Source organism: Rattus norvegicus, chromosome 1 (assembly GCF_036323735.1).
Source record: "Rattus norvegicus strain BN/NHsdMcwi chromosome 1, GRCr8, whole genome shotgun sequence".
In the NCBI taxonomy this organism is placed as follows: Eukaryota; Metazoa; Chordata; class Mammalia; order Rodentia; family Muridae; genus Rattus; species Rattus norvegicus.
The window spans coordinates 208,137,785-208,162,488 of NC_086019.1; the positions used below are offsets into that span (position 1 = coordinate 208,137,785).

Consider the following 24,704-nt stretch of genomic DNA (forward strand, 5'->3'; position numbering starts at 1 on the left):
CACTTCATATCCAGAAAGGAAAAGAAACCTACCACTGTTCTGGGTCATCATCACCCAAGCTACTCTCCTGCTGTGTCCACTCACTGGGAGGGTGGCACTGTCATGGTTCATTGCTCAGAAGTCTGCCACAGCACTGAGCACAACTGCACTTTTGATCTGTTGGATGTCTGCCAAGGGCACTCACCTTACATGAGTGAGATGACCTGGTGTGAAACACTGCACACACTGCTGGTGTCCCTTTCTGATTCTCCTTGAGACCTACTGCCCAGAAGTGACAAACTAGGAGCCAGAGGCAAGGCCAGTTCAGAAAGTGGCCCTTTTATGTAGCTGTGGCACTAGCTGTGTTGTCAGGCTAACATGCCTGAAAATTACCCAAGCCTATCGTTTTGTGCAGTTACCTGATCTTCTAATGATGTGTGAAATGCACACTTACAAATGAATTGGCTCAGATGGATTCTCTAAGTGGTCACTGCTCAGTGATTCCCATTACACTGAGCCGCGAGTAAGGAGCAGCATGTAGGGTATCATCACAGATGAGGCAGGCTTCCCTAGGAAAGGAGGCAGGATGAGAGAAGGGTGCCCACCTCCAGCCTAACTTCTCCTACAGCCTTGTCCTGTAGCTCTTATGAGGAAAGGGATAGGGCAGCCATGCAGACAGGCCAGGAACACTGGGAAGGTGGCCACTTTCCTAGGTATTCCAGGGATGAGGTCTTCCTCCACTAAGCTCAGTTAGAAATGGTCACCAGCCTGACTTCCCAGCATCTGGGAGCTAAAGCAGAACAGGCATATATAGCAACATCATCTCAGAACCCGCACAATCCCTTATGATCTTTTTGTAGTATGTGCGTGCGTACGTATGTGTTTTAACGTATCTCTCCTAGATCCTGATCTACAAAGCAGTCCCAGATCCAGAGGTGTTACCCTAATTTGTTATTGCATGGGTGTGTGCCAGCATGTAGATTTGTGCACATGCATGCAGTACCCACAGAGGCCAAAAGAGGGTTCCCCAGAAGTTACAGATAAAGTTACCATCGTGTGGGTTTGTGAACTAAACTTCCTCTGGAAGCTAAGCCAGTGCTATTGATTGCTGAGCCATCTCTCAAGCCCCCACGTGGCCATTTGCTAAAGCCTTTATTACAGTAGCAAAATACTCCCAGAGCGCCCGGCTGGTTCCAGTCAAACAGCTCTCTTCTAAAAATGAGCTTTCACAGCTTCATCAACAAAAGTTTGCAGATTAGAGTCTTTGGTCCAGCAAGGTGTGGCCAACTGTGGGCAGTCAGAAGGGGCAAGTGGGCTGACAAACAAACAACAAAAAACTCGCTTTGTTTCACAACTTTAATAGAATATTCTAACTATTCTGTACAAATTGAAAACACCGTATTCAGTTACAAATGTGTTATTGGGTAAGGCTGAGCACGCTCTACATGGCTGGTCACTGTGGACATGGCTGTCCTGGCTACCAGAGACACAACCACACACTCGGAAACACCCCCCCCCCCCACACTAACCACCAACTGGTCACCAATCCCAGGTGTGGCCCTGGTGTGCACAGTACAAGCTGAAGCTGTGCTCTACAGGCCAGAGATCCTACTGAGGGAGAACTTCTGCCCCCAGGCTACAGCCTGCCGACTTCCAGCAGCTATAACAACATGTGTTCTGCATGGCACAGAGCAGCTGGTGGCAGGAAGCAGCAGGAATTCCTCCATGGGCCTCACTCCACTTGGTGTCACATTCTCCTGATCAAGTCAACAGCGTGGTCTCCTAAGTGGGAGGAGGACAGTGAAGTTCAAAGCCCCCCAAGCACAACTAAATAAATAAGTACAAGGGTGAACCCGACAGCTCTGGCCTCAGAGGTGTGTGCAACAACCCACCCACCCCTAAAACCAAAACACAAGAAAAAAATGCTCTAAGGCGAGCACAGCTTCCTCTACAGTGCTTGGGAGATGACTAGGGCACAGCAGCTGGAGCAGCTTCCCACACAGTTCGGCGGCTGGAACCATGGGGCCTTTTCAGTAGGGGAGGGCTGAGTGCACATAATCACCAGGCTGTCAATCCCAGGCACAGCCCCGGCTCACCCCAAGCGATCTTCAGGCACCAAAGCTGCAGCTGCTACAACTAAATCTCCTATTCTGAACTGCAGCAGTCTTCACTGTACAAGTTTAGCAAAGTAAGAAGGGAAGGGGGAGAGGATCATGCACTTGGAAATGGTTAGATGTCACAGCACTGTCAACAAAATTCTGCTTTGGCAGGGACTGAGGCTCCTGCCTGCAGCCTGCGGTCCTGACAGCCGTCCACGAGGCAGCCCCATAGGGTCGCTGCTTTTCACTGCTGCTTGCACTCCGCTGGCTGGATGGGTTCTTTCTGCAAGGAGAATACAGGATTTGAAGAGAATAAAACCAGTATCGCTCATCAAGCCTCCCGATCCCACAAGAACCGAATTCAATGAGCTTATTCCTTCTTACCAAAAAGATGGCTCCCACAAACGGACTTTAAAGAGCTGCCACGAAACAGGTCAGCTCCCTGGAGAAGAGTCCCAGGTGTTTGCTTTCCTGTTCTAATGTAAAGTCTAACTCAGAATGTGCTTGGCAGAGCCTTGTTGGGGCCACAAAAAGGAACTAGCCATGTGAGAGGCTTTGCTGCTGGTACAGATCACACCTGCCTGTGCCAGCAACTACCTCTCTAGGGCAGCCCTGTCCTGGGTATTCATGCAGGGAAGGCAGTCCTTCCCAGCAGGCTGGTTCTCTCTACTAATACCCGAACAGATTCAACTCCAGCGGTCCATAGTGCAGGAACAATGGCCAGAGGCCAGCTCCTATAAAGAGCTCCTATCAGTCTCACAGAGCAGGAGTCTAGATCACACTTGTCTGAAGAACAAGGTGACTTCAATCTAACCTAACACACACCTGGTATCTTTAAAACCCATTCATGATCTGGGAGCTTTGTATGGAAGACAATAAAAGCCTGAGGACAGAGAAGAACCTTACTGTTGTCTCAGAGCTAAGATATGTACTCAACTCATCTGCTTCCCCCAAACCCTGGGAACTACAACTAAAAATCATGATGATATAACCTGTAGTTCCAGGTTGACGCACAGAAATGCATGTTCATGGCCAGACTCATGTCTCCAAGTAACAAAGGCTAGTGATGCAGACAAATAGTGTAGCACTTGTCTGGTGTGCCCAAGTCCTTGAGCTTGATCCTCGGCACGTCAGAAATCTATTATTTTTAGATGAATGTATGAAATTCTAGCTGACCTAGAAACTCACTGCTTGCATTGGAAAAAAAGATCTGCTTGCATTGGAAAAAAAAAATGTACTTTTGTTTTGAGAAAGGGTCTCATTTATGTAGTCCCGGCTGTCCTGGAACTCACAAGCCTGTTCCTGCATCTTGAGTGCTAAGATAACATGTGTGTTTGCCTACATGTATGTCTGCATGCCATATACGTTCCTGGTGTCCTCAAAGGTCACAGGAGGAGGTGGTCAGCTTGCCTGGAACAAGTTACAGAAATTGTACCTGTGCTGTCATGTGGAGGAGCAGCCTGTGCTCTTAAGCCAAGCCTAGCTCTCCAGCCCCAATAGAATACATTTGTTAAAAAGCTGTTCTGTGTGGTGTGGTATGGTGCCACACACCTTTAATCCCAGCCAGCACTCAGGAAGTGGAGGCAGGCAGATCTCTGAGTGTTCAAGTTTAACCTGTTCTACAAAGCAAGTTCTAGGACAGCGAGGGCTGTTTACACAAAGAAACCTTGTCTCGAAAAACAACCACCCCCGCCCAAAAAAAAAAAAAAAAGAAAAAAATTGACTGGGGGGGGGGTGTCTAAGAAAAACCTATATTGTGTCAACATGTAAGCTAACACCAGAAATGTCTATGGTGTAAGATGAGTCCACCATGAGACCTCACACTTCAGGGGCAAAAAGTGTCGAGGCACACAAGAGAGAACCTTGGCTTGGTTAAACCTCTACTTCTGTCAATTAAAAAATTTTATTTATATGCGTGTTATGTCGTTTGAGGACAGGTATCAGATCCCCTATAACTGGAATTACAGATGGTTGCAAACTGTTGTGTGGATGCTGGGAACTGAACCCAGGACTACTTCAAGAACAACTAGCGCTCTGCTCTTCACCACTGAGCCATCCAGGTGGGTTAGGGATCCCACCCCTACCTGTGTCTTAGGGGCCTTGTAAATCAACAAGGAACCCAAGCCCAGAGATGCTATGCTATTCTCAGCAGTCAACCTGACTGTATGTGGAATTAACTCAAACCCTAGCTGCTGAGTACTCCTCCTGTGGGGAATTTTTCATTGGATTATTTGGCCACTTTAAATCTAGGCCACGCCTCCTAGGGGTAGCTTGTGTAAGTATACGGAGGAAGTTTCTGCTCTTTGCTTGCCCTCGCTCTCTGGCAAGTCCATACTTTCACTGGCATTAGAGCCTACTTCTTTGGGATGCCGACATAGACACAAAACCAGCTGAGACATCCAGCTTTGTGGACCAAATAAGGATCAGATGTTTGAACTGCCATTGCTAGGATAGTTGAATTGCAGACTATAAGCCACTCTAGTAAATCCCATTTATAACAGATTCATTCTATGAGTTGTTGCACTAGAGAAGCAAGCGCAATACAGATGCCAATCAAGCAAGAGCTGTCAGAAGACAGCCAAGGCTAGACCTAGAGGTAGTCAACAGTGGCCAAGGTCACTAACCCACTGACCTAGAGAACATCAGAGAGGCAGGTGTCCCAAGCAAGTACAGCAGGGATAGGAGAGAGGAAGGCAAGCAATGCACACAAGGGAAGGAGTGGGAGCTCTAGGGGCTGCGGTGCATCTGGGGTCTCCCCTCAGCACATAGAAAAATAAAGGCATTTCAGGTGGAAAACTGCTGGGCAAGGAGTAGGTGTCTCCTTCCACTGCCTCAGAACATAGGCAGCCTGAAACTTTATCCCATTACTTAAATGAAATGGCATTTTGACCACAGGAAATGTATAATTTTTGTCTTCAATAAAACCAAAACGTGAGGGTGTAAAAATCCAAAATATCGATCATAGCAGTTTAGGTAATGAAACTGCCGAGGAGCATAATCTTTATCAAGGCGGTAGAAGAGGCCATTGCAAAGGCAAGAACAGTGAAGCAGCAGGTTTACACAGGGAAACCACAGCTTCAGACCCCAACCCTGCCAGGCAGTAGACAGCCGTGTCCACTTATGCTCCTGCTGGGATAACAACTTCTTCAAGGAGATTTTGCAAATGGAAAATTTACTGGCTTTGGCCTTTGACAGTCAGAAACTAAACTGCCACTGAACTGTGGCATCTGCCACACCACAAATCTTACTTACAAATTGGTCCCTCAACACTAGCACTTAAAATACATTAAATCGGCCAAAACCTGATCATCACAGGACTATCTAAGGTGGGGCTATCAAGAGCATAGTGGGCCTGAAAAAGGTGGAGCGGAGCCCACTTATGCTCAACCATGCTAGCTGCACTAGAGAGCAGGGCCCACACCAAAGCTACCTGCAGGTGGACACCCACCACGGTCTGCTACCATGGCCTTGATAAAGAGGGAAATTTTAACACTGACAGTCAACTGCAGCTAACTACTAGAGTGAAGAAGGCCCCAGAGTGAGCCCATTAAAGACAACAGGCCCAGGCTCTGTTGGACTGCTGTCATTCTGGACAATTCCATATAAACTGTTGTCTATATATTAAAAAGGCAGGGACCTACCCATGGGATCCTTGTGGTGTCTCCCACTCTGCCTGGCCTTTCCTCCTTTTCTTACTGTATTAGATATGTACAAAAGCTGTGAGCACCCCACAGGGAAGACCTTGCCACTGGCAAGGGCCTCCCCTTACTGCTAGTTGCTTACAGGTGAGTGTGCTCTCCAAACTAAACAGGGAAAAAAACAAGGTGCCCCACACTGTGTCCACAACTGGCTCTGTCATCCTCCAAACCAATCTTGAGGTGGGGCTCTAGTGGTCATACTGGCAAGGACACCAGGCCACTTGATCTGATTGTCTGTTCACTCACAGGTCTACACAATGCCTGATGGGATGTATAGACCCTCAGCAGACAGCTAGACAAATCCAGAGAAACTACAGTCATATAGTACCTAAGCCTGGTGCAGTGAAGACAACAGGTACTTTTCTATCAGGGCTTTTTGTCCAGGGTGGCTCCTATGGCCATCCTGTCAGCTGCTGATCCCCAGAGCCTCTTTTTCTGTTACAAGTGACAATGCTCCCCAAAGTATAGCCCATTGCCCAGTTATCAAAAAACACCAGGCCCTGAAGGCAGGAGCTTAGCCTCACTGTTGTGCTGGTTTTACAAATACATTAACTGTAGAGCCAGTACAAGGCCACTCACAAGGCCCAGGAGTAATGAATCACACCTTTCTATGTCCCAGAAATCAAAGTAATACAATGAATCAAGTACAGACAGCAGTTTGGAAGTTAGGTATGAACAGATTCCACCTTACCTAGAAACGCATGAATGATTAACACAAAAATTACACCTAAATGGGGAAAAAAATTGAAAGGAACTGTCAGCATGAAAGAAAATGAAATGCACAAAAATTATACAGGAGGCAAAAGCCACATTCTCATGATACAAGGGCTTCCAGTAGGGATAGGAGCAGTTTCAGCACAGCAGAGCTGCATACCTTCCCAAGGTCAAACCTTATTCCCTTTACAATAAACAACTCCCAGACAACACTGTGCAGTTTGAGTGAGGATTTCAATTACCCTCCACTTTGGAGGATGCAGATGAAGCCACAGAACAATCACACCCTGACCTAAGGACAGAAGGACCACCCCTTGGACTGCCTGCAACAGTAGCTCTCCACTGTACCCCACTGCCCACACTACATCTGAGGCTTCTTTCCACCCCTAGACAATGCAAAAGGCCAAGTGTCTGCAGGGTTTTCAACTAATCAGGTGATAACCTGGGTAAGAGTCTCTCTTCAGAAACAGGGACATGAAAGGAGACAGAAGGCTCTGCAACAGGACAAAGGGAAAACAATAGGGAAAAGAAATGGGAGGAGAGGAGATGCAATGGAGGCTAAGTGAGACAAGCATAGCAGAGGCCAAGGTGCCAAGTTGTAATATGCACGTGACAAGTTGCCCTGGTCCCTGCCAACTGCACTGTGACCATGTGTCCATCCATTGCTCACAGAGCATGAACAGCCAACACCCCGAGGCTCACCAGGTAGTACAGTCTCCATGACCCAAGAATGACCTTTAGAGGAGAGTGGCATTCATGACGGTGGCAGCAGCACTCCCATTTTTCTCTCGGAAGCTTCCTATTGTGTGCATGCATTCCCAGCAGCACAGCAGCCACAACACCAAGTAACTGCACTGACAGCTTATAGCACATACTCCACGCAGGGAAAACAAGGACAACAGAAGGACACTAGCCAGTCAGAGACGCAAAGCAAAGGGACACCAGGCCAGGATGCACTCTAACAGACCCCACACATTGTCAAACAGGGAAGTATGGCTGCACTAGAGCAGCTCAGGGCATCCTGTCATTGGGTGCCCCAGCCCCCTAACAAAGTCTCCAGAAACCACAGTGAAAAACCTGGTCAAAATGGTAGTGCAAACTACTGTCTTTTCTTTTGCCAGTCTTCCTGTCCTGTTCAATCAATCGCTATGTATATGTGTACGTACATACAATGTGGGTGCTTCCTGTCACAACATCCCTCTAGGGAAGAACGGGAAGCAATGCATGTTACAGAGCTGAATGACCCCTGGTTGAATCTGACACTAATGTTGCAGGCACGAGTAGCCTTTCCTCAACTGTGGGTTTTTCTGACCTATATTCTTAGTATCATTGCCTCAAAGTGGGAACAGCTTCAAAAGCCCCACTGTGCAATACTGGTAGGCTCGGGATGTCCCCAAATAACTAACCTTGGGGTTAACATCAGCATCATCCTCATCTTCTCCTTCCTCATCACCTTCCAATTCCTGTATTAAAGAGACAAAAGAGTGATGATTAACCTGTATAAAGTGACACACAGCCTACTCCTCAAACACATGCTATTCTTACAAAAGAAGCCAGGGCTAGAGACGCTCACTGCTTGAGAGCACAAATAGCTCTTGCAGAGAGAATGAATTCAGTTCCTAGCATCTGTATCAGGCAGTTCACAGCCACTGCAAACTTCTACTTCAGGAGATCTATCTGATGCCTTCTGCACTCCACAGGAACAAGCACAAGAGCACACATGCATGCCCAAACATGTAGAATCTTAAACATTATTTCTTTAAAAAGAAAAAAAAAAACTAATTGAATAGACTGATCCATAAGCTCAGCTTTCTATGGTGTCTCCTTTCCATAAGCAAATCACAGCGGAGTCCTGCATTAGGGCCAGTGTCTAACAACTATTCTGTCTCTCTTCATTTTCACAGATAATTCTGAAACATTTCCAAAAAATTAGACATTCCTTATTAAATGGTTACGAATATACATTTTAAAAAAAGATTTATTTAACATATGTGCATTGTCACTGTCTTCAGACATACCAGAAGAAGGCATCAGAACTCATTATATAGATGGTTGTGAGCCATTATGTGGTTGCTGGGAATTGAACTCAGGACCTCTGAAGATCAGCCAGTGCTCTTAACAGCTAAGTCATCTCTCCAGCCCTAATATATATATCTTGATAAGCAATTACAGGGTCAAAATCTATGGGCACCAAAACCAAATGGTTTCAAAATGGCAACTGAAACCAGAGTGAGGTCTATGGACTTTCTAACTTCAAGCAGACAAGACAAAGCCACACGAGGTTAGAGTAACAACACTGCATGTGACTTCTTCCTTACCTCCTCTTCACCTTCCTCGCCTTCTTCAAACTGCAGAAAAACAGAAAAACAACTTAAATTTCTGGAACTATAATGTAGCTGGTAAGCACCCTGTAAAGGTGGCATGAAGCTTGGTGCTGCTACAGAAGCAGGGATGGCTCCATGCAGATATCCATGAGGCACAGGCTGTTGTTGCAGACATAGCAGATCAGCACTGCGTGTATGAGGGGCCTCCCAGGACTGAAAGCTGCTCAAATTAAGAGTTAAGGATGGGGAGGTGTGACACAGATTTGTGGGTTGAACATGCTGGAATAGCTCCCTCTCTATCTTCAGACTGAAACAGGGGCAACTAGAGGCATTTCTCAACTGAGAAAATGCTTCCATGACATGTACCGATAGTCAAGCCAATGACACATCTTCTTGATTAATGACTGAAGTGGTAGGGCCCAGCTCACTGTATGTGGTGTTACCCCTAGGCTGGTGGTTCTTGGTGCTACAAGAAGCCAGGCTGAACGAGTCAGTAATCAGCATTCTTTGATGGTCTGTGCATCAGTTTCTGCCTCTAGGTTCCTAACCTTACTTTCCTGGATGATTGAAGATCCAGGTAAACATACTCCCCAAGTTGCTTTCAGTGATGGCACTTCATCACATCAACAAATACCCAACTAACACCAAGGCTAAACTAAGTTAGTCAGCTATTTAATTGCATACAAAAATTTTGGCATTTCATACCTCAGATAGAGGACAGACTTTATTAGGTTTCTCTTTTATGTATTTATTGTATAAACATTTATAAAATCTTGGTGTTTAGTCAAAACTAATGCCAAACCACAACCAGGGCCCTGTGTCAATTTCTCTGTTAACATGTTTTTGGTCAGACATTTTCTAGTTCGAAACATGAGTGGGTTCCTAAAGGCTGGTCACTCTGGTACCAGTGGCTACTGGCACATGAGACGGCAGCAGATTTGCCACTTATAAAATAAGACTATGCGCATATTCCTTTGAGACAATATGAAAGTGCAACTTTGAAAAGCCAGAACCCACTTGCCTCCTAGCATCACAAGAAGACAAAAAGTAATGTCTTTTTCCCATGGCATCCAAGCAGGTTTCTAAAAGACAGGTCTTTTGTTTCTGAAATGAGGGCTTCCCTATATAGCCCAAGCTAGTCTAAAACCACTCAATTCTACCTCAAGCTCCTGAGTGCCAAGATAACAGCTGTACTTCATGAATCCAAGAGAAAAGTTGTATCTGAACTAACCCAGCATCAGTATCTTAAGATTCAAGTACATTTCTTTCCTCAGGAGCCGATCTTGAGAAAAGAAATCATCTGGTGGGGTCAAAAGGGTCTGCACCAAGTGCACCTCCCACATGTGCACAGTACACAGCAGGACAGGGCCAGCTGCTTCCCCCCAACAACCCTCTAGTCTTATGGTACCCAGTTGTAGTGTGTTTCCTACACTTGCTTCAAGTACCTGGTGAGAAAGATGCTGCAGCTAGCCCCTCTGTAATGGAAGCAGAAGGACTATGTAAATGCTCACTTACACAGTATCATACACTCTAGGGCTTGATCAAGAAGAGGGACATATATAGTCTCTGCACATGTAGTCTCACACTGCTGGCTTAGGCCTTTCAGACCCTGTGTGTCAAGTGTGAAGACCACTGAACTGGGCGCAAAGTTTCCAATGACTCTCTAGCTAACTTCAACATTGGTTCTATCGTTACAGTGGCACATGTCAGCGGTGTGCACAGTTAGCCCTACTGCCACCATCTTGAGAATGCTGCCTTAGAACTGTTGTGTAACTAAAACCCATTCCTCTGCACTGCAGGAAACTACCAGTGTTAAGCAATATCCACAACTATCTCTGCCTAAGGAACAAACAAGACCTTGAAACTAATACCCACCGGATGAATCAGGAGAGGCAGCCCTCCCTGCATCAGGAACAGGCCATTGGACCTGAGGGCTCACCTCACTCCCCATCCAAAGCTCCAACAGACTCATGAGCTATTCTAATGAAGGTTAATAACTTGTCCACCTCTATAGACTGTGATAACTTTGGGACAACCCAAGCCTTAGCCACCATGAGAACCTGTGCCAGGTCACATTAAAAGTATGTCCCCCTAAGCAATACCTGGTACACATCACACAGGGTAGAAGCCTCTGTTGCAGGGCAGTACTACGACACATGCCAGTATAAATCCACTGCCAGTAACTGTCTGGTGTGGCCCAATCTCCCTAAGAAAGGGCTTCTTCATACTGGAGTTTGCTCAAGTTCTCAGCCTTTTCAAAGAACAGTTTGACCCTCAGGGTCTTAAGAAGGCAAGGGTAAACGAGTCACATCCTAGCTTCCCAGGTGACTGAGGTCTGACAGCCTCATGGGATAGCCCCTCCTCTCACTATAGCTTCTAGGATTCTCTTCCCCTTAGTCTACTGTCATAAGCACAAGAGAGCTGTAGGGCCCTGGGTCTGAATAATGAGGCAATACACAGCTCTGGGCTTTCAGGCCACAGTTCAGAGTGTCTAAGCACACACAGGTCTAAGCACCCAGGGGACCACCCCCCCCTTCCCCACATACATTGTCATCATCCTCTATGGCCTCCCCAGTGAAGTAGAGGACAGCCCGTGGCACGATGCGCTCACGGAAAAAGTGCCCAATTTCAAAGTCAGAGGCTAAGGTGAATTCGGAATCTTCATCCTGAGAGGGAAAAATCAATAGTTAACTCATTTCAGTGGGGGTAAAGACATGTTTAGTACCCTCCCCATCCCTTTAACACTCCCTTCTGAAAAAAAAAAAAAAAAAACACTCGGGCTGGAGAGATGGCTCAGTGGTTAAGAGCACCCGACTGCTCTTCCAGAGGTCATGAGTTCAATTCCCAGCAACCACATGGTGGCTCACAACCATCTGTAAAGAGATCCGATGCCCTCTTCTGGTGTGTCTGAAGACAGCTACAGTGTGCTTATATATAATAAATAAATAAATCTTTAAAAAAAAAAAAAAAACACTCACTTCTGAATGATCTGCACTGCTGGGTAAAAGTCACCACATTCAAAGCTACTTAAAATGACTTTAAAGTTAATGTTCAAATTACACTACAAAATACCCCAAAAACAACAAGGCAGGTGGGCTGCAGCTCTGCCGCTTGTCCTATGCTTCAGAGTAGGGGATTGGGGTCTCTAGTGAGGACTAAAGGGCAGGCATGAAAAAAACATTCTCCCAAGCTCCAGGTATTCTGACTTCACTTTGATGAAACTACAGAAACTAAAGGAGGAAGAATGGATCAGAAAGAGCAAGTGCTAATTCAAGAAATACTTGACAAAAAATCAGGGCTTTTTGACAATATATCTTACCAGAGATTCTCCATCTCCAGAGGCTAGAAGGAAAGAAAACACACTTATATTACAATGACACCAACATTCTAACATCCACACTGAAGGGCATTTAGCTGGCAGACCTCTCTCTTAGACCCCCAACGAGGAACCAAGGCACCTTGTGAACATTATACAAGCTCAATCTGTTACCATTATTTCAGCTAGATAAGGCACTGGGCAAAAAAGCTGAGTTTGAAGGATGAGGAGGTAGGTGAATCAGCTGCCCTATGGGCACCATACAGAGACTAACCCTGCTTACCGTTCAATGCTGAATGGTGCATGTTTATCTGCTATGGCGGAAAGAGAAGAATGTGCATTCTGCGGATGACCCTACAGAGAGTGTGCACCTTTTCACCTAAGATGATGCATCCATGAGGGTCTACATGCAAGACCATCAAAGTGGTGCTGACATTTACCAAGCCAAACAGAAGATGTGGGCTTTTTACCACACCCCCAGGAGACCAAGCAACCATCACCTGACACATGATTTGGACCTTGACTAGCGATGTGCTGGAGTAGATCTAATGCTCTATTTAACTGGTGGTGCCATCATTTCTCACAGGGCTCATGTCATTTGTTGTTCTAGCCTGGCAGCATTCATTGGTACAAAAACACAGCACTGGGTGTATGAGCACCACCCACAAGAGGCTGTTACCATGTAGTCAAGGAACAGAGTTTGAGGGCTGGATCCTGTCTCCCCAATGACAAGCACCACAGCACATGACTTCTAGAGCAATTCTGTAGGCTAAAGGTCAATGAGGACTACACTATGTAGTAGTGTCTCCATCCCCAAATCTGTAACCCAGAGCCTGAACACCATCCTCCTCTCCTGTTCCTAGAACTCATCACTTGATACTGTTATATGTTGCCTGACTAAAATTGTAGCCACTTCCTTAGTTTCTCTTCTTCAACTTACTGAAAACATTGTTTACAGTTTTATATTCATTTTCCTTTAAAATGCAGGCTAGAAACGGAATGAGATAATTTTAGAGTTGTGCCACTATGAAATATCACCCCTAAAAATCACATCTGCTTAGCAATGAACTCCACTTTCACAGCTGCTTTAGGAACAGTTTTAGGGAGTTTAGCATGGTGGCACTTGCTTTTAATCCCAGTACTCAGAAGGCAGAGGTAGGCAGATCTCTGAGTCCCAGAACAGCCTGGTCTACAGAACAAGTCCCAAGACAGCCAGGGCTACAGAGAAACCCTATCTTGGAAAACCAAAAAATAAAAAAGAATAGTTTTAGGAAACCTCCTAAGACAGGTGTCACTATATAGCTACAGCTGTTGAAACTCACTATGTAGACATTTACCTGTCTCTGTCTCCCAAATGCTGGGATTAAAGGCATGTATGTGCACTATGCCCATCAAGAAGCTGACTCTTAAAGGCAAGGACCCTCCATCTGGCTCCACATAGCCAGCCTGGTCCAACATGGAATTTCCCTACACAGGAAACTGGAGCACTCAGCTTCCTAACATACTTTGTATTTTGTGGGTTCAAAGTTAAATCATAGAAAATGGCCATTACGGGGTTGGGGGTTTAGCTTAGTGGTAGAGCGCTTGCCTAGCAAGTGCAAGGCCCTGGGTTCGGACCCCAGCTCCAAAAAAAAAAAAGAAAAAAAAAATGGCCATTACAGTAACATCACCCAAATGTCCCATGAGGAACATATGGTGGACAACAGCAGCAAGCTCTGGGACAAAGCAAAGCCAAGTGCCCAGATCCAGGAATGGACCTGCCTAAGGTCCCCCAAAACAACTCTACATTGGATAACATTGGCAGCAGGGATGAATATTTATGTCCAGTGATGGTCCCTTCGTGAAAAATGACAAGAAAATGCGTTATAACCCATTCTCTAACACTAAGAAAGGGTCTGGCCAAATACCTTCCCGATTATAGAATTACTATGGGACTAAGTAGACTGCAGTCATTATTACTAGGCTCAAGGTCCATCTTCATTATATAGCTCAGAAAACTAACAGAAAGCTTCAATACTCAATTCTGTTCCTAGCCTTTAAAAAATGTAAAACGATGTATTTGTGTTTATCACATAGCAATTCCAGTAAAGCCTTGTGCTCTGTTGAACTGTATAAAACTAGGGAAAACTAAATTTATAAGAAAAAAAAGTTGGACAGGTGATTTGGTTTCTAAGTGTGACTAGCCTGAGCCAGGAAGTGTCCTAGAGAATCTGTGCCTGCCTCCTGCCTAGAAAGCTGACATGCCCAGAAAAGTGGTCATCCTCTCCTGAGGTGCACATACAACTTCTAAGAGCTAACCAAATATGAGGGAACGGCACAATTTCACACAGCACACAGAGCTGCCCCTGCCCACCTTTCAGGGGACTGAAGAAGTTGAAGAAGGACTCATTGGGCACTTGCTTGGTGATGGTTCGTACAGTGCCCCGGCCCTTGTGCTTCTGTTTTTTCTTGATTGTTTTGACTGTGACATTTTTTCCTTTCTTCCAGTCTATTGTACACCTGCAGGAACAAGGCAGCTGTTTTAGACACCTGCCCTAAGAGAAATTCCACCACTATCAAGGAAGGAAGCCAGAGCCCTATGGAACATCTGAGACCACTCATCTGCAAACCAGGGAAAAAAACCCCAAAGTCCATCTGTATGGCAACTTAACAAGAGCTAGCCATCCTGGGATAACCAATAATCTAAAGCCTTACAGCTCTGAGATGACAGCTGTACTCTTCCACAGTAGTCCGTAAGGACTCTGAACTATCTTCTGTGCAAGCCCTGTCAAGTCCACAGAATGCTCAAGAACTCACCACCTGCTACATCTGAGCACATCTAGGGTAAGCACTCATGCACCCCAACTCAGAAATCAACTATGTGAAGAGGACAGTAGGGGCCACTGTCTCACTTCTGGTGGTAGCTGAATTATGTTTGCTCACGAACACATGGAAAAGTCAAGCCTTCTACATGACAGACTGGCCCTGGTAAAAGATCTTTCCTAACCTAACCCTTAATACTCCAAGCCTTTGAATCAAGTAGGACTTTAATAAAGCCCAAAATCATTTAGTGACCTTAACAACACTGAGCTGGTTCTAGTAAGTTCAACAGTCACTTTCTCAAACAGTGAGATATAACCATGAGTCACCTTCAAATTGTATCTCTACCGAGTGGTCTAGAAACCAACACTGTCATTTATCAGGTAGCAAATTCGGTGCCATATTCTAAAGCTGTCAGTGGACTGTGACATAGTTTGAACTTCACCATTCAACAAATACTTTTGCTCTTAAGAGTTTGGGGCTTTGCTGGACACAACGGTGTGGCAGTCTTTAATCCTAGTATTCCGGAAGCAGAGGCAGGTGGATATCTAAGTTCAGCCTAATCTATAGAGCAAGCAAGTTTTTTAGGCAAGCCAGAGCTACCTAATGCACCCTGTCTCAAAAACAATCCAAAAACACTTCAGGGTGGGCTAGAGAAATGGTTCAAAAGACCAGTATTTGCTTCCCAACAACCACAGTGGTATCACAATCACCCTCAATTCCAATTTCAGAGCATCTGATGTCTCTCAACCTCCGTGGGCACCACATGCATGTGGTACAGATACAGATACACATGCAGACACAACACTCATACACACTAAATAAAAATAAATCTTAAGAAAACTTGGGGCCGAGAACACAAGCCTGTGGGAGAGCACTTGGTCTTCTATGAAAAGGTCCTGGGTTTAATCTCCAGTATCCTCAAAAAAACAAACAAAACCCTTCAATTTCTGGTTATCTAAAGAATTCAAAGCCTGGTCCCAAACAGAAACTGAGGATGGGCTTGCAAGTTTATCTGAACCTTAAGAGACAATACACTTTCCAGTTTTGGCCATGTTCACATTGTAGCTTCCCAACTATAAGCTACTGTACACAATATCTGAGGGCTTTTAAGTGGTTCCAGACTTTAAAATATATTTTTTTTTAAAAAATTATTGCTGGGTGGTGGTACACACGCCTTTAATCCAGCACTCAGGCAGCAGAGACAAGTGGATCTCTGTGTTCAAGGTCAGCCTGGTTTACAGAGGGAGTTCTGTGACAGAGAAACCCTGTCTCAAACGAAAAAAATTTATTTCTGTATAGCTGAAAGTACAAATTGTGTGTGTGTGTGTGTGTGTGTGTGTGTGTGTGTGTGTGTGTGTGTGCATGCATGTCAGGCCTCTGCATACATGCCAGATGCCAGGCAGAAGAGGGTTTCAGGTGTCCTCCCCTAACCCTCTCATTCAATCCTTTGAAGCAGGGTCTTCCTAAACCCAGGGTTCCTGTTTTCTTGACGAGGCTGGACGCCCACAACTCCCAGCAATCTTTCTGTCCTCTGCACCCTCAAAGCTGGGGTAAAAATATATGATTTGTTTTAGAAGTACTCTGAACCTTATGATTACACAGCCATCTATCTCTCTGGCCCCTAAGACTTTTACATCATTCCCATTTTTGATCTTTTTCTTTGTTGTACACAGATCTTGCTGTGCAGCAGAGCCTGGTCTTGAACTCCCATGCACCCTGACTCAGCCTGACTCTTCATTTTAAAATTCAAAACCATTACTGCTTTTGTTGCAGAAAGACATGTTCTTACCCATCACAGTCCACAATTTCAGGACCTTCGAAAGAAAAAGGGTCGGCCTTGTCTGGCTCTGATTTCATCTTGTATGTTTTCGTCAGGACAGGATTGGTGAAGTAGTCGTTGGGTTCAAAGTGAAACTCTAGCACAAAAGACTGAAGCAAAAATCCAAAGTAAGAACCACCTAACATCTGCACAAAGAACTTAAGGAACCAACTCATAACATATTACATAGGCTGCAGGCCTTCCTATTAAAACTAACACCGGCAGCCCCGCCTTGCACCAGTCCCTCTATGTATGAAATCTGATCAGATTCTGTGCCTTGCAGTGAGTGCTAACAGGATCCTTCGTGGGAAGTAAATAGGACAGTCAGCTGCTCCTTGAAGCTGCACAGTACGTTAGAGTGTACACAGGCAGACAATATTTGCAAAAAACAGGCCTATCAAGTCCAGTGGCAGTAAGGAAAAAAAAACCCAGCCAATTCACAAATATGTAAACAAAAAAAAATAAATAAATAAAAAAGAAAGAAAACAGGGAGTGGTGATGCACATCTTTAATTCTAGTGCTTGGGAGGCAGAGGCAGGCAGATCTGAGTTCAAGCCAGACAGGGCTGCACAGAAACCTGGTTTAAAAAAAAAAAAACAGAAACAAAACAACAAAAACAAGCAAGATGTGCTTTTCTGAGGCAAAATGTACCAAAACACAAACCTCTGTGGACTGGGCAGTGCTCTGGGACATATGCCTATTCATGTAACCAAAAGAATTAAATGTGCCTGATCTAATAGCTTGATTTTGGGAATTCACTCTACCCGAGAAATTTTAGGGTGATATGATTCACCCTCAACTTACTCATAAAGAGAAACAGACACACCTCCTTTGACCCACAGTAAGAGTTGGTTATCAAGACACAATGGATTTGCCCCTGCTTGTCTATGAGCTGGAGCACAAACACATATACTTTCCCAGCTGGGAAGGACTCTCACAGAATAAGGAGCCCCTCAAGAGGCAGCTTTGCTTTCTTTACTGTGCTCACTCTACCCAGAATTCAAAAAGGAAACAACACCAGAAGGTGAGAGATCTGTGCAAGCTCTCTGCATTAGCCTGTTTATGTTTTGAAGATTCCCCATAATAATCATCTATGATTTTTTTTGGGGGGGTGGTGGTGTTGGGAGTACAATCCACTCTGGTGGAGAGAATATTCTTGTGTGTTGTATGAATGCATCACCTGTCACTTAAAAAAGCCTATGTCCTATGGCTTAGACAGGAAATAGAGGTGGGACATCCATGAAAGAAAGGATTCTGGGATAGAGACAGGCGGGAGACTGACCAGGAAAATGTGATGAGACGGATGCATGGTACCTGAGCGCAGGTAACCAGAGCCACCCGGCAGAATGTACGCTGGGATGAATGTGATATTTTAAGTTGTATCTAGTCAGAGAAGAGCCTAACTAGAACTATATGGCCAAGGTATTTATAAATATTTTTTGAGTCTAAGTCTTACTTCTGGGAACATGGAGCTAGAAGGAAGAACTGAGCCTAACTTCAACACCTATCCTAGCTCATCATGCTCACAGTAACCCTTGCCCCAGCAAGGAGTACAGCCTCAACTACACGCAGAGAAGATAAGATTGGCTGGGAATGGATGGAAACAGTCCTCAGAAAGCAAATAGGCTACTAAAAAGGAAAAAAAAAAAAATCGGACCTAGCTGAGAGTAGGTGGGCTCCTGCTTTATATTCTAATAAGCACCTGGAAGGCTGAGGGAGGGGGAGATTGCCATGATTTTCAGGCCTGCCTGAGATAATAGTGTGAATAGTTTATCTCAAAAACAAAACAAAAACCAAACCCAGCCAGCCAAGGTAGCATATGCCTGTAATTCCAGAGCATGAGCAGCAGAGGCAAGAGGGCCACAACTTTGAAGTCAGCTCAGTCTATATTCTGAGTTAGCCCAGGCTACACAACAAGATCCTAACTCACACAATGAAATAATTCATATGAAGGCAAAAGTACAATTTAATCTGGATGAACTGAAAGTAAAACACCATGGAGAATCTCCAATCTGCCTGCTCAGGAAAGGCAGAGATCAGGCAGCACAGCCAGAGCTTTGGGTGGGAAGGAGCTTCTGTGGCCACACACAGCCCCTGGCCAAGAGAGGCAGCAAACACACTGGCCCCATCTTCAGAGTTGACAGCTGAATGTTAACTTTTATAAAGAAAGAGGGATGGGGTGTATACAGCTGCCCCAAGGACTGTGATACAGAAATCCCACCCATTGTCCTATCTCCACCTATTAACCAGGGCCTGGGGGAGAAGTGAGAAGACAAAAACCTCTAGCTTCTTCCCTCAAGATCCCTTGCCTACTATCTCCTCTTAAGAGTATATGTCTCCAAGACCTGAAACTGAAAGCCACTAGCCAGCCAGTCAGTCATGTGTCACTGGAAATCCTGTAGCACTGGAATGGAACCCGTCAGCCACAGCAAGACTGACAGGTTACGAACAGTGCTTCTGAGTAGAAGGTGCGTAGCCTAGGCTAAGCCCATCTTCCCAGAGGCCAGACCCCCTCCCATGTTTGAAGCTGTTTTGGGGTAGTTTCGGTCACATCTACATTGGTTATTTTAGGCAAAACCCAGGGAGGTTACTTTTCTTAGTATCTGGATATCTGAATCAGTGTTGTTCATGTTTATTTGTGTATGTTCTTGCCATTCTTTTAAGAAGGGATCTTACTGTGCTGTAACTCAGGCTGCTTCTGACTCCCATAATCAAGTAATCCACCTCCCTCCTGGGATTACAAGCTCATACCACCACGTCCTGCTGCCTTCTCCATGTGACACCTAGGAAAAGTATGGTGTCTATCATCTCCACCAAACAGAAAATCAGAGGCTGACCAGGTAATAACCACAGCACAGCAGTCAAACCAAGGTCAACTCGGCGCTAGCCTATATCCAGCTGGCCGCCCAGTCTTGGGACATGATATGGTCTGTATTACTAGCCAAATGTGCCCATTACCAACTGCAGCAGCAAGAGAAGTCTAATGAGCAGGCATCCTCAGGGATGCCCAAATTTGAGTGACAAGAATCAAATCTTTTGCACCTTAGTCAATCAATAAGGAATTTGGTCACTACTCACCATAGGTTGTCCAGGGTCTGAAAACTTCACTTTAATATCCTGCAGGTGTTTCAAGATTGGTTCATCATATTCCTAACAAAGAGAGAGAGAGAACCCTGAACAACAGTCCACACCTCATGGCAATCACAGCGGCATGTGTCCCAGATGTTGGGTACTTGTCCCTATTGGCATCCTGTCTTTGTCCAGCAATAACTTCTGGAAAGCAATGCAAATCTGATCACTATGTATCTCTGGTGGTAGCAACAACATGCCAAGAACCAGCTGCCACCTGTCTAGAATGTAATCAATGCTGGCTACAGGCAAGTCCCAGGCTCGCCTGCCACCACTTGACACTGCAGTTGGCACAGTGTCACACCAACCAAAACTTCTGGCCCCCAACATCTAAAATGACAAAGTAAAAGGCTTGGCATCAGTAGACATGGCTAAATGAGTTGCTGGTCTTCCTGCACAGGACTAGCCAAGGACAATTAATATCCCAAATCTGCGTATGTCATTTCTATAAGAACAAAGAATATTTCAAAGCCTAACATACAGGAGCCAATGACTCCCACTACTCTGATTTACAATGACTATTGCTTAGACTTGTATGGTAGAAAGCCTACATGAGAAAAAGCTAAAGGAATGAAGACTTGGATTCTCACAACGACACACTACTTACAGGTTAGATTAATTCATTCACCCTGGGGTTGCCATTGAGTCCCAGAATTTAAGGTTCCAAACCTCTAAGAGCTAAGCCCACTAAAGACAACGTCCTAATTTTGAGGTTTTTTGACATCACAGAATAAAAACAAACCATATCTATTAGGTATTTAACAGGGGGAAAAAAAAAAGATCAAAAGATAGTTCTGGAAATAGGCCACACCAAAAGCAGTCACATCTGACACTGATGAAGGTGCATGGAGCTCTACACCAGTATGTCTGCCACACTAGGTAACCGATCTTAATGGCCAGCCCAGCAGTCTATCATGTATCTATTGCTACATCAAACAGGATATCTGAATATCAAATGAGAACCAATATGGAGATCTGAGAATAAACACACGCACATATACTCCATTGAAATACCAACACTCTCTCCAAAAGCAAAGCAACATTACCAGCAAGGCCTATGCCTCCATCCCTCACAGAGCTGCCAGAAAGCTGGCCAGACTACACATACAATAAGAGTGACACCCAGAACTAGGCAGTCTAGTACCTAAATACTACATTGGAAACTCCACCTCATTACAACCGAGTTTTACTTGGTTTATCCCCACCCAGCAGTGTGAGCAACAACACCCAGAACCACAGAAGAAAACACAACTGTCCCCATTAACCTGACTCACCCTCTCCCCCTTTTGCACACTTCCCATCCCATAAAGTCAAAGAAGACTATAAGCCACCCTGGGGCATATATGGATCATGTGAGCAGATTCTGAAAACACCTCTCCCCAGATTCCCTCCCTAAGGGAGGTACAGGAGACAGCCTCTCAAGCTCTGGTGTGGGCAGAATTGTCAGCCTTGCCAAGAACTGCCAAAGAAAATTCGGCTCCCTCCAACAAAGGTCTCTCCCCTAGGGATCAGGGTTGCTGCCCAAGTGCCAGTCCCCAAAAAGGAGACTTTGTATTCATCTTAAAGAACCTCTCAGCAGCACCCAGGTAAGCAGTGTACAACTACAAGCGGCCAATCCTTTAACATTCTACAAGAGTTGTGCATCACTCCAGTCTCCCCAAGCCCACCTGCTCAGCAGGCAGAAGCCTCTCACCTGCACCAGTTCGCTAAGCATGTCCACATTTCTGAAGATGGTAAACCAGAACTCAGGGATGCCTTTGGGGTTCAGCTCTTCCACCGCTGCTGCTTCTTTCTCAGCTATGACTACCTTATTCTTCATATCTCCCTATAAAACAGATTTTTTTTTAAAAAAGTCAATGAAATCAAAATTTAACACAGTTCAAGAACTTACTGTAATTATTTTATGCTTGGTGAGCTTCCTATCATCATACACGGAAGAAAACTACAGTAACTTCTAGCAGACACATGTATGACGTCACATCCATTACCACAAATGTGAAGAAAACCCAAATTCAGTCTGGGTATGGTAGTTGATAGCTGTTATTGCAGCACTTGAGAGGCAGAGGCAGAAAGACTGCCATAATTTGAGGGCAGCCTTGTCTATATACCAAGTTCCAGGCCAGCCAAGGCAGTCTCACAAACAAACAAAGCAAGCACACAAACCCCAAGAAAACCTATTTGCTGCAGCAGCACTGTAATCAACTGTTCAGCAACGTGGATTTGCAGTTCCTAGGAAACAGAGCATGCAGACAAACACCAGCATTGTGATCAGATAGGCCATGCAGTACCATGGAAGAGAGACTTGTAATAGCCTCAGGAAGAAGGTAGGCTAAAGGAAGCTGAAGCAAATGAATTCAGAATGCTTGTCACGATAGCCTGTTATGTCAGAACAACATGCAAAGATATTTAAACCACCAAAATGGGTCTTTTCTTGGATGATTAGGAACAAACTAATGCAAAACCACAGCTTCAACCAAGTTCTGCCAATGTCTGAAAGCAGAACACTGGCCAGGTGTGGTGGTATATGCCATCTATGAGTATAAGGCCAGCCTAGTCTGCACAGTGAGCTCCATGTTGGCCAAGATTACATAATGAAACCATTTTTTAAAAAAAAGGCATTATATATAACCATAAAAATTAAACATATTTCAGAAAAGATCACTGAAAGATAGTTCTACTGAATCAAGGCTATCTGTTATCTAAACACAAAATTAGGCAGACGGGCTTTGGTGTAACTCAGTGGTAGAAAACTTGCCTTTTGCTTGTGAGCCTCTGGGTTACATCTATAGTACCTTTTAATTAAACAAACAAATAAACAAAGCAAACAAGGCACCAGGATACAAGTTAAAATTAACCTTGTACCATGCCAGAATTTCATGGTATGTGGATGAGACTGTCATAGAAAATGGATAGAATGTCATGACGCTGGTCATTCAGTTACCCATTAGTCTAAAGACAGAGTGAGGATAAGCAGCCTAAGGCTCCAGATGGCCCCTTTCTACATGTGTTTTCCTCCCCACTGAGGAGAAAGATGTGCAGCTCCCACCCATTGTAACCTGTAGCTCTTCAAGCCTTGGACTCCCACCGATTAGCTTTGTTCTAGAGACAGGATCTCATTATGTAGCCACACTGGCCTGGAACTCAAGAAATGTGTCTGCCTGTTTCTCTAATGCTGGGGTAAAGTCATATTCCACCACGTCTCCCACACTACTATCAATTAGTGCCTGCTTGATCTATATTCCAATCCTATGCTGCACAGACCACTGAGAAGGGGTCATAACTCACTTGTCTTGATAACTGACCACACTGCCTCAGATGCTATGGTGTCACCACAAACCCGTACACTCAGTGGAGGGAAGGGACTACCCAAGTCCCACTCCACAAAGCTTTGTGGATGGAAACCATGAAGTGGAACAAGCCCTTGAGTTATCTCCCAATACCACAAAAATAGCTGGGATTAAACAACACTATACAATAGAAACTTACAGCCAACTTGTCATCCTCCTCATTCTCACTGTGCCACGCTGACTCTGCATCTGTGGGCTCCACGTCACCAGTGATGAATTCTCTTCTCTACATAAAAAGCCAAGAGGCCATCAGCACATTAGGCTCTCTGCAAACTCAAAAGCTAAAATGTTTACACAGGCCTCTGAAAAGAGTCACAAATTCCCTAGGTGGTACCGTGTCTCACCCCACAGGAGTTTACTACACAAGGCAAGCACATTAACAGCACGCACCTTATCAAATAGAGGCTGGTACAAGGCTGCATACTTCCTCTCCAGGTCATGAACTTCCTCGTAGAACTTAGCTTCTATGTGCGCACACCTCACCTGGAGCTGCTTCAGAGCATTAATTCTTCTTTTGACAGCTTTAGGTAAACTACGAGAGAACAGGAATTAAAACACCTGGTGCCAGCCAGCAAATAACTACATATACACATACAATAAGCATCCTGACTAGAAAGAGCTACTACAACCCTACTTGCAAACAAGCCAACAGAAAAGAATGGACTGCTTGCTGGGTAAGGTGGTACATGCCTTTAAGTCCAGCAGAGGTAGATGGATTCTCTGTGAGCACAAACCCAGCTCCATTACTTGACAAGTCAGGGATATGTAGAGAGGCCATATTTTAAAAAAAAAAGAAAAAAAAAAAGAAAAAAAAAAAAAGGACTCAATCTCATAATATACCAAAAGCAGAAATGTGGGATCAGTTTATAAAAATAAAATTGATCTCTTGTCCCAACCAAACTGATGATGGAAAACAAACAAACAAACAAAACAAAAAACAAAAGAAAAACAAAAAAAGAGTATACTTGCAATTCCACCATGTAGGAGGCTACAACAATAAGAGTAGCAGAAGTTGAATGCTATTCTGGGCTACACAAAGACCAAGGAGGAAAAGTGTAGGTCACAGGTAGAACACTAAGCTAATATGCAGATAGCCTTTGGTCCAATTCCCACCACACACAGACACATACACCCACAAACACCACAGACACACACACACATACACGAAAAACAAAATAGGTGGGAATCCAGGCAAGGTGTTATGCAACTATAATCTTGAGAAGTGGATGTAGAAGGATCAAATGTTCAAGGCTAACTAGCCTTGGCTACACAGTAAATTCAAGAACAGACTAGGCCATCATACACAATTTTATCTTTCAAAAACCCAAAGATTGGGGCTGGAGAGATGGCTCAACACTACTTGTCGCTTTTACAGAAGATCTGAGTTCAGTTCCTAGCACTCATGTTGAGTTTAGGTAGTTGAGAACTACCTAAAACTCTAATGAAATCAGATGCCTCTGGCTTCTATGTGCATCTG

At 44.8% G+C, this 24,704-nt stretch overlaps 1 protein-coding gene and 1 non-coding gene across 13 annotated transcripts in view; both read right to left on the minus strand.

Moving 5' to 3' along the window:
• Positions 1-1,320: 1,320 nt before the first annotated feature.
• Positions 1,321-24,704, minus strand: part of Nap1l4 (nucleosome assembly protein 1-like 4) — a 36,493-nt gene continuing 13,109 nt past the window's right edge. For 8 of the 12 annotated variants that reach the window (XM_006230823.5, XM_006230824.5, XM_063268048.1 and 5 more), the window contains 11 exons: positions 23,618-23,759; positions 23,367-23,453; positions 21,574-21,705; positions 19,830-19,901; positions 16,722-16,861; positions 14,484-14,629; positions 12,134-12,156; positions 11,361-11,480; positions 8,809-8,838; positions 7,897-7,953; positions 1,322-2,361 (listed from right to left, as the gene is read on the minus strand). In XM_006230823.5, the coding sequence (XP_006230885.1) occupies positions 2,323-2,361; positions 7,897-7,953; positions 8,809-8,838; positions 11,361-11,480; positions 12,134-12,156; positions 14,484-14,629; positions 16,722-16,861; positions 19,830-19,901; positions 21,574-21,705; positions 23,367-23,453; positions 23,618-23,759 (988 nt within the window). In that variant the 3' untranslated portion in view covers positions 1,322-2,322. Of the gene's footprint in view, positions 2,362-6,467; positions 6,504-7,896; positions 7,954-8,808; positions 8,839-11,360; positions 11,481-12,133; positions 12,157-14,483; positions 14,630-16,721; positions 16,862-19,829; positions 19,902-21,573; positions 21,706-23,366; positions 23,454-23,617; positions 23,760-24,704 lie in introns of those variants that run through there. The other 4 variants (XM_063268082.1, XM_063268091.1, XM_063268100.1 and 1 more) reach the window with 2 other exon arrangements.
• Positions 19,082-19,208, minus strand: Snora54 (small nucleolar RNA, H/ACA box 54). Its single transcript, XR_005500151.1, has one exon. It is a non-coding gene; the product is annotated as a small nucleolar RNA SNORA54 (small nucleolar RNA).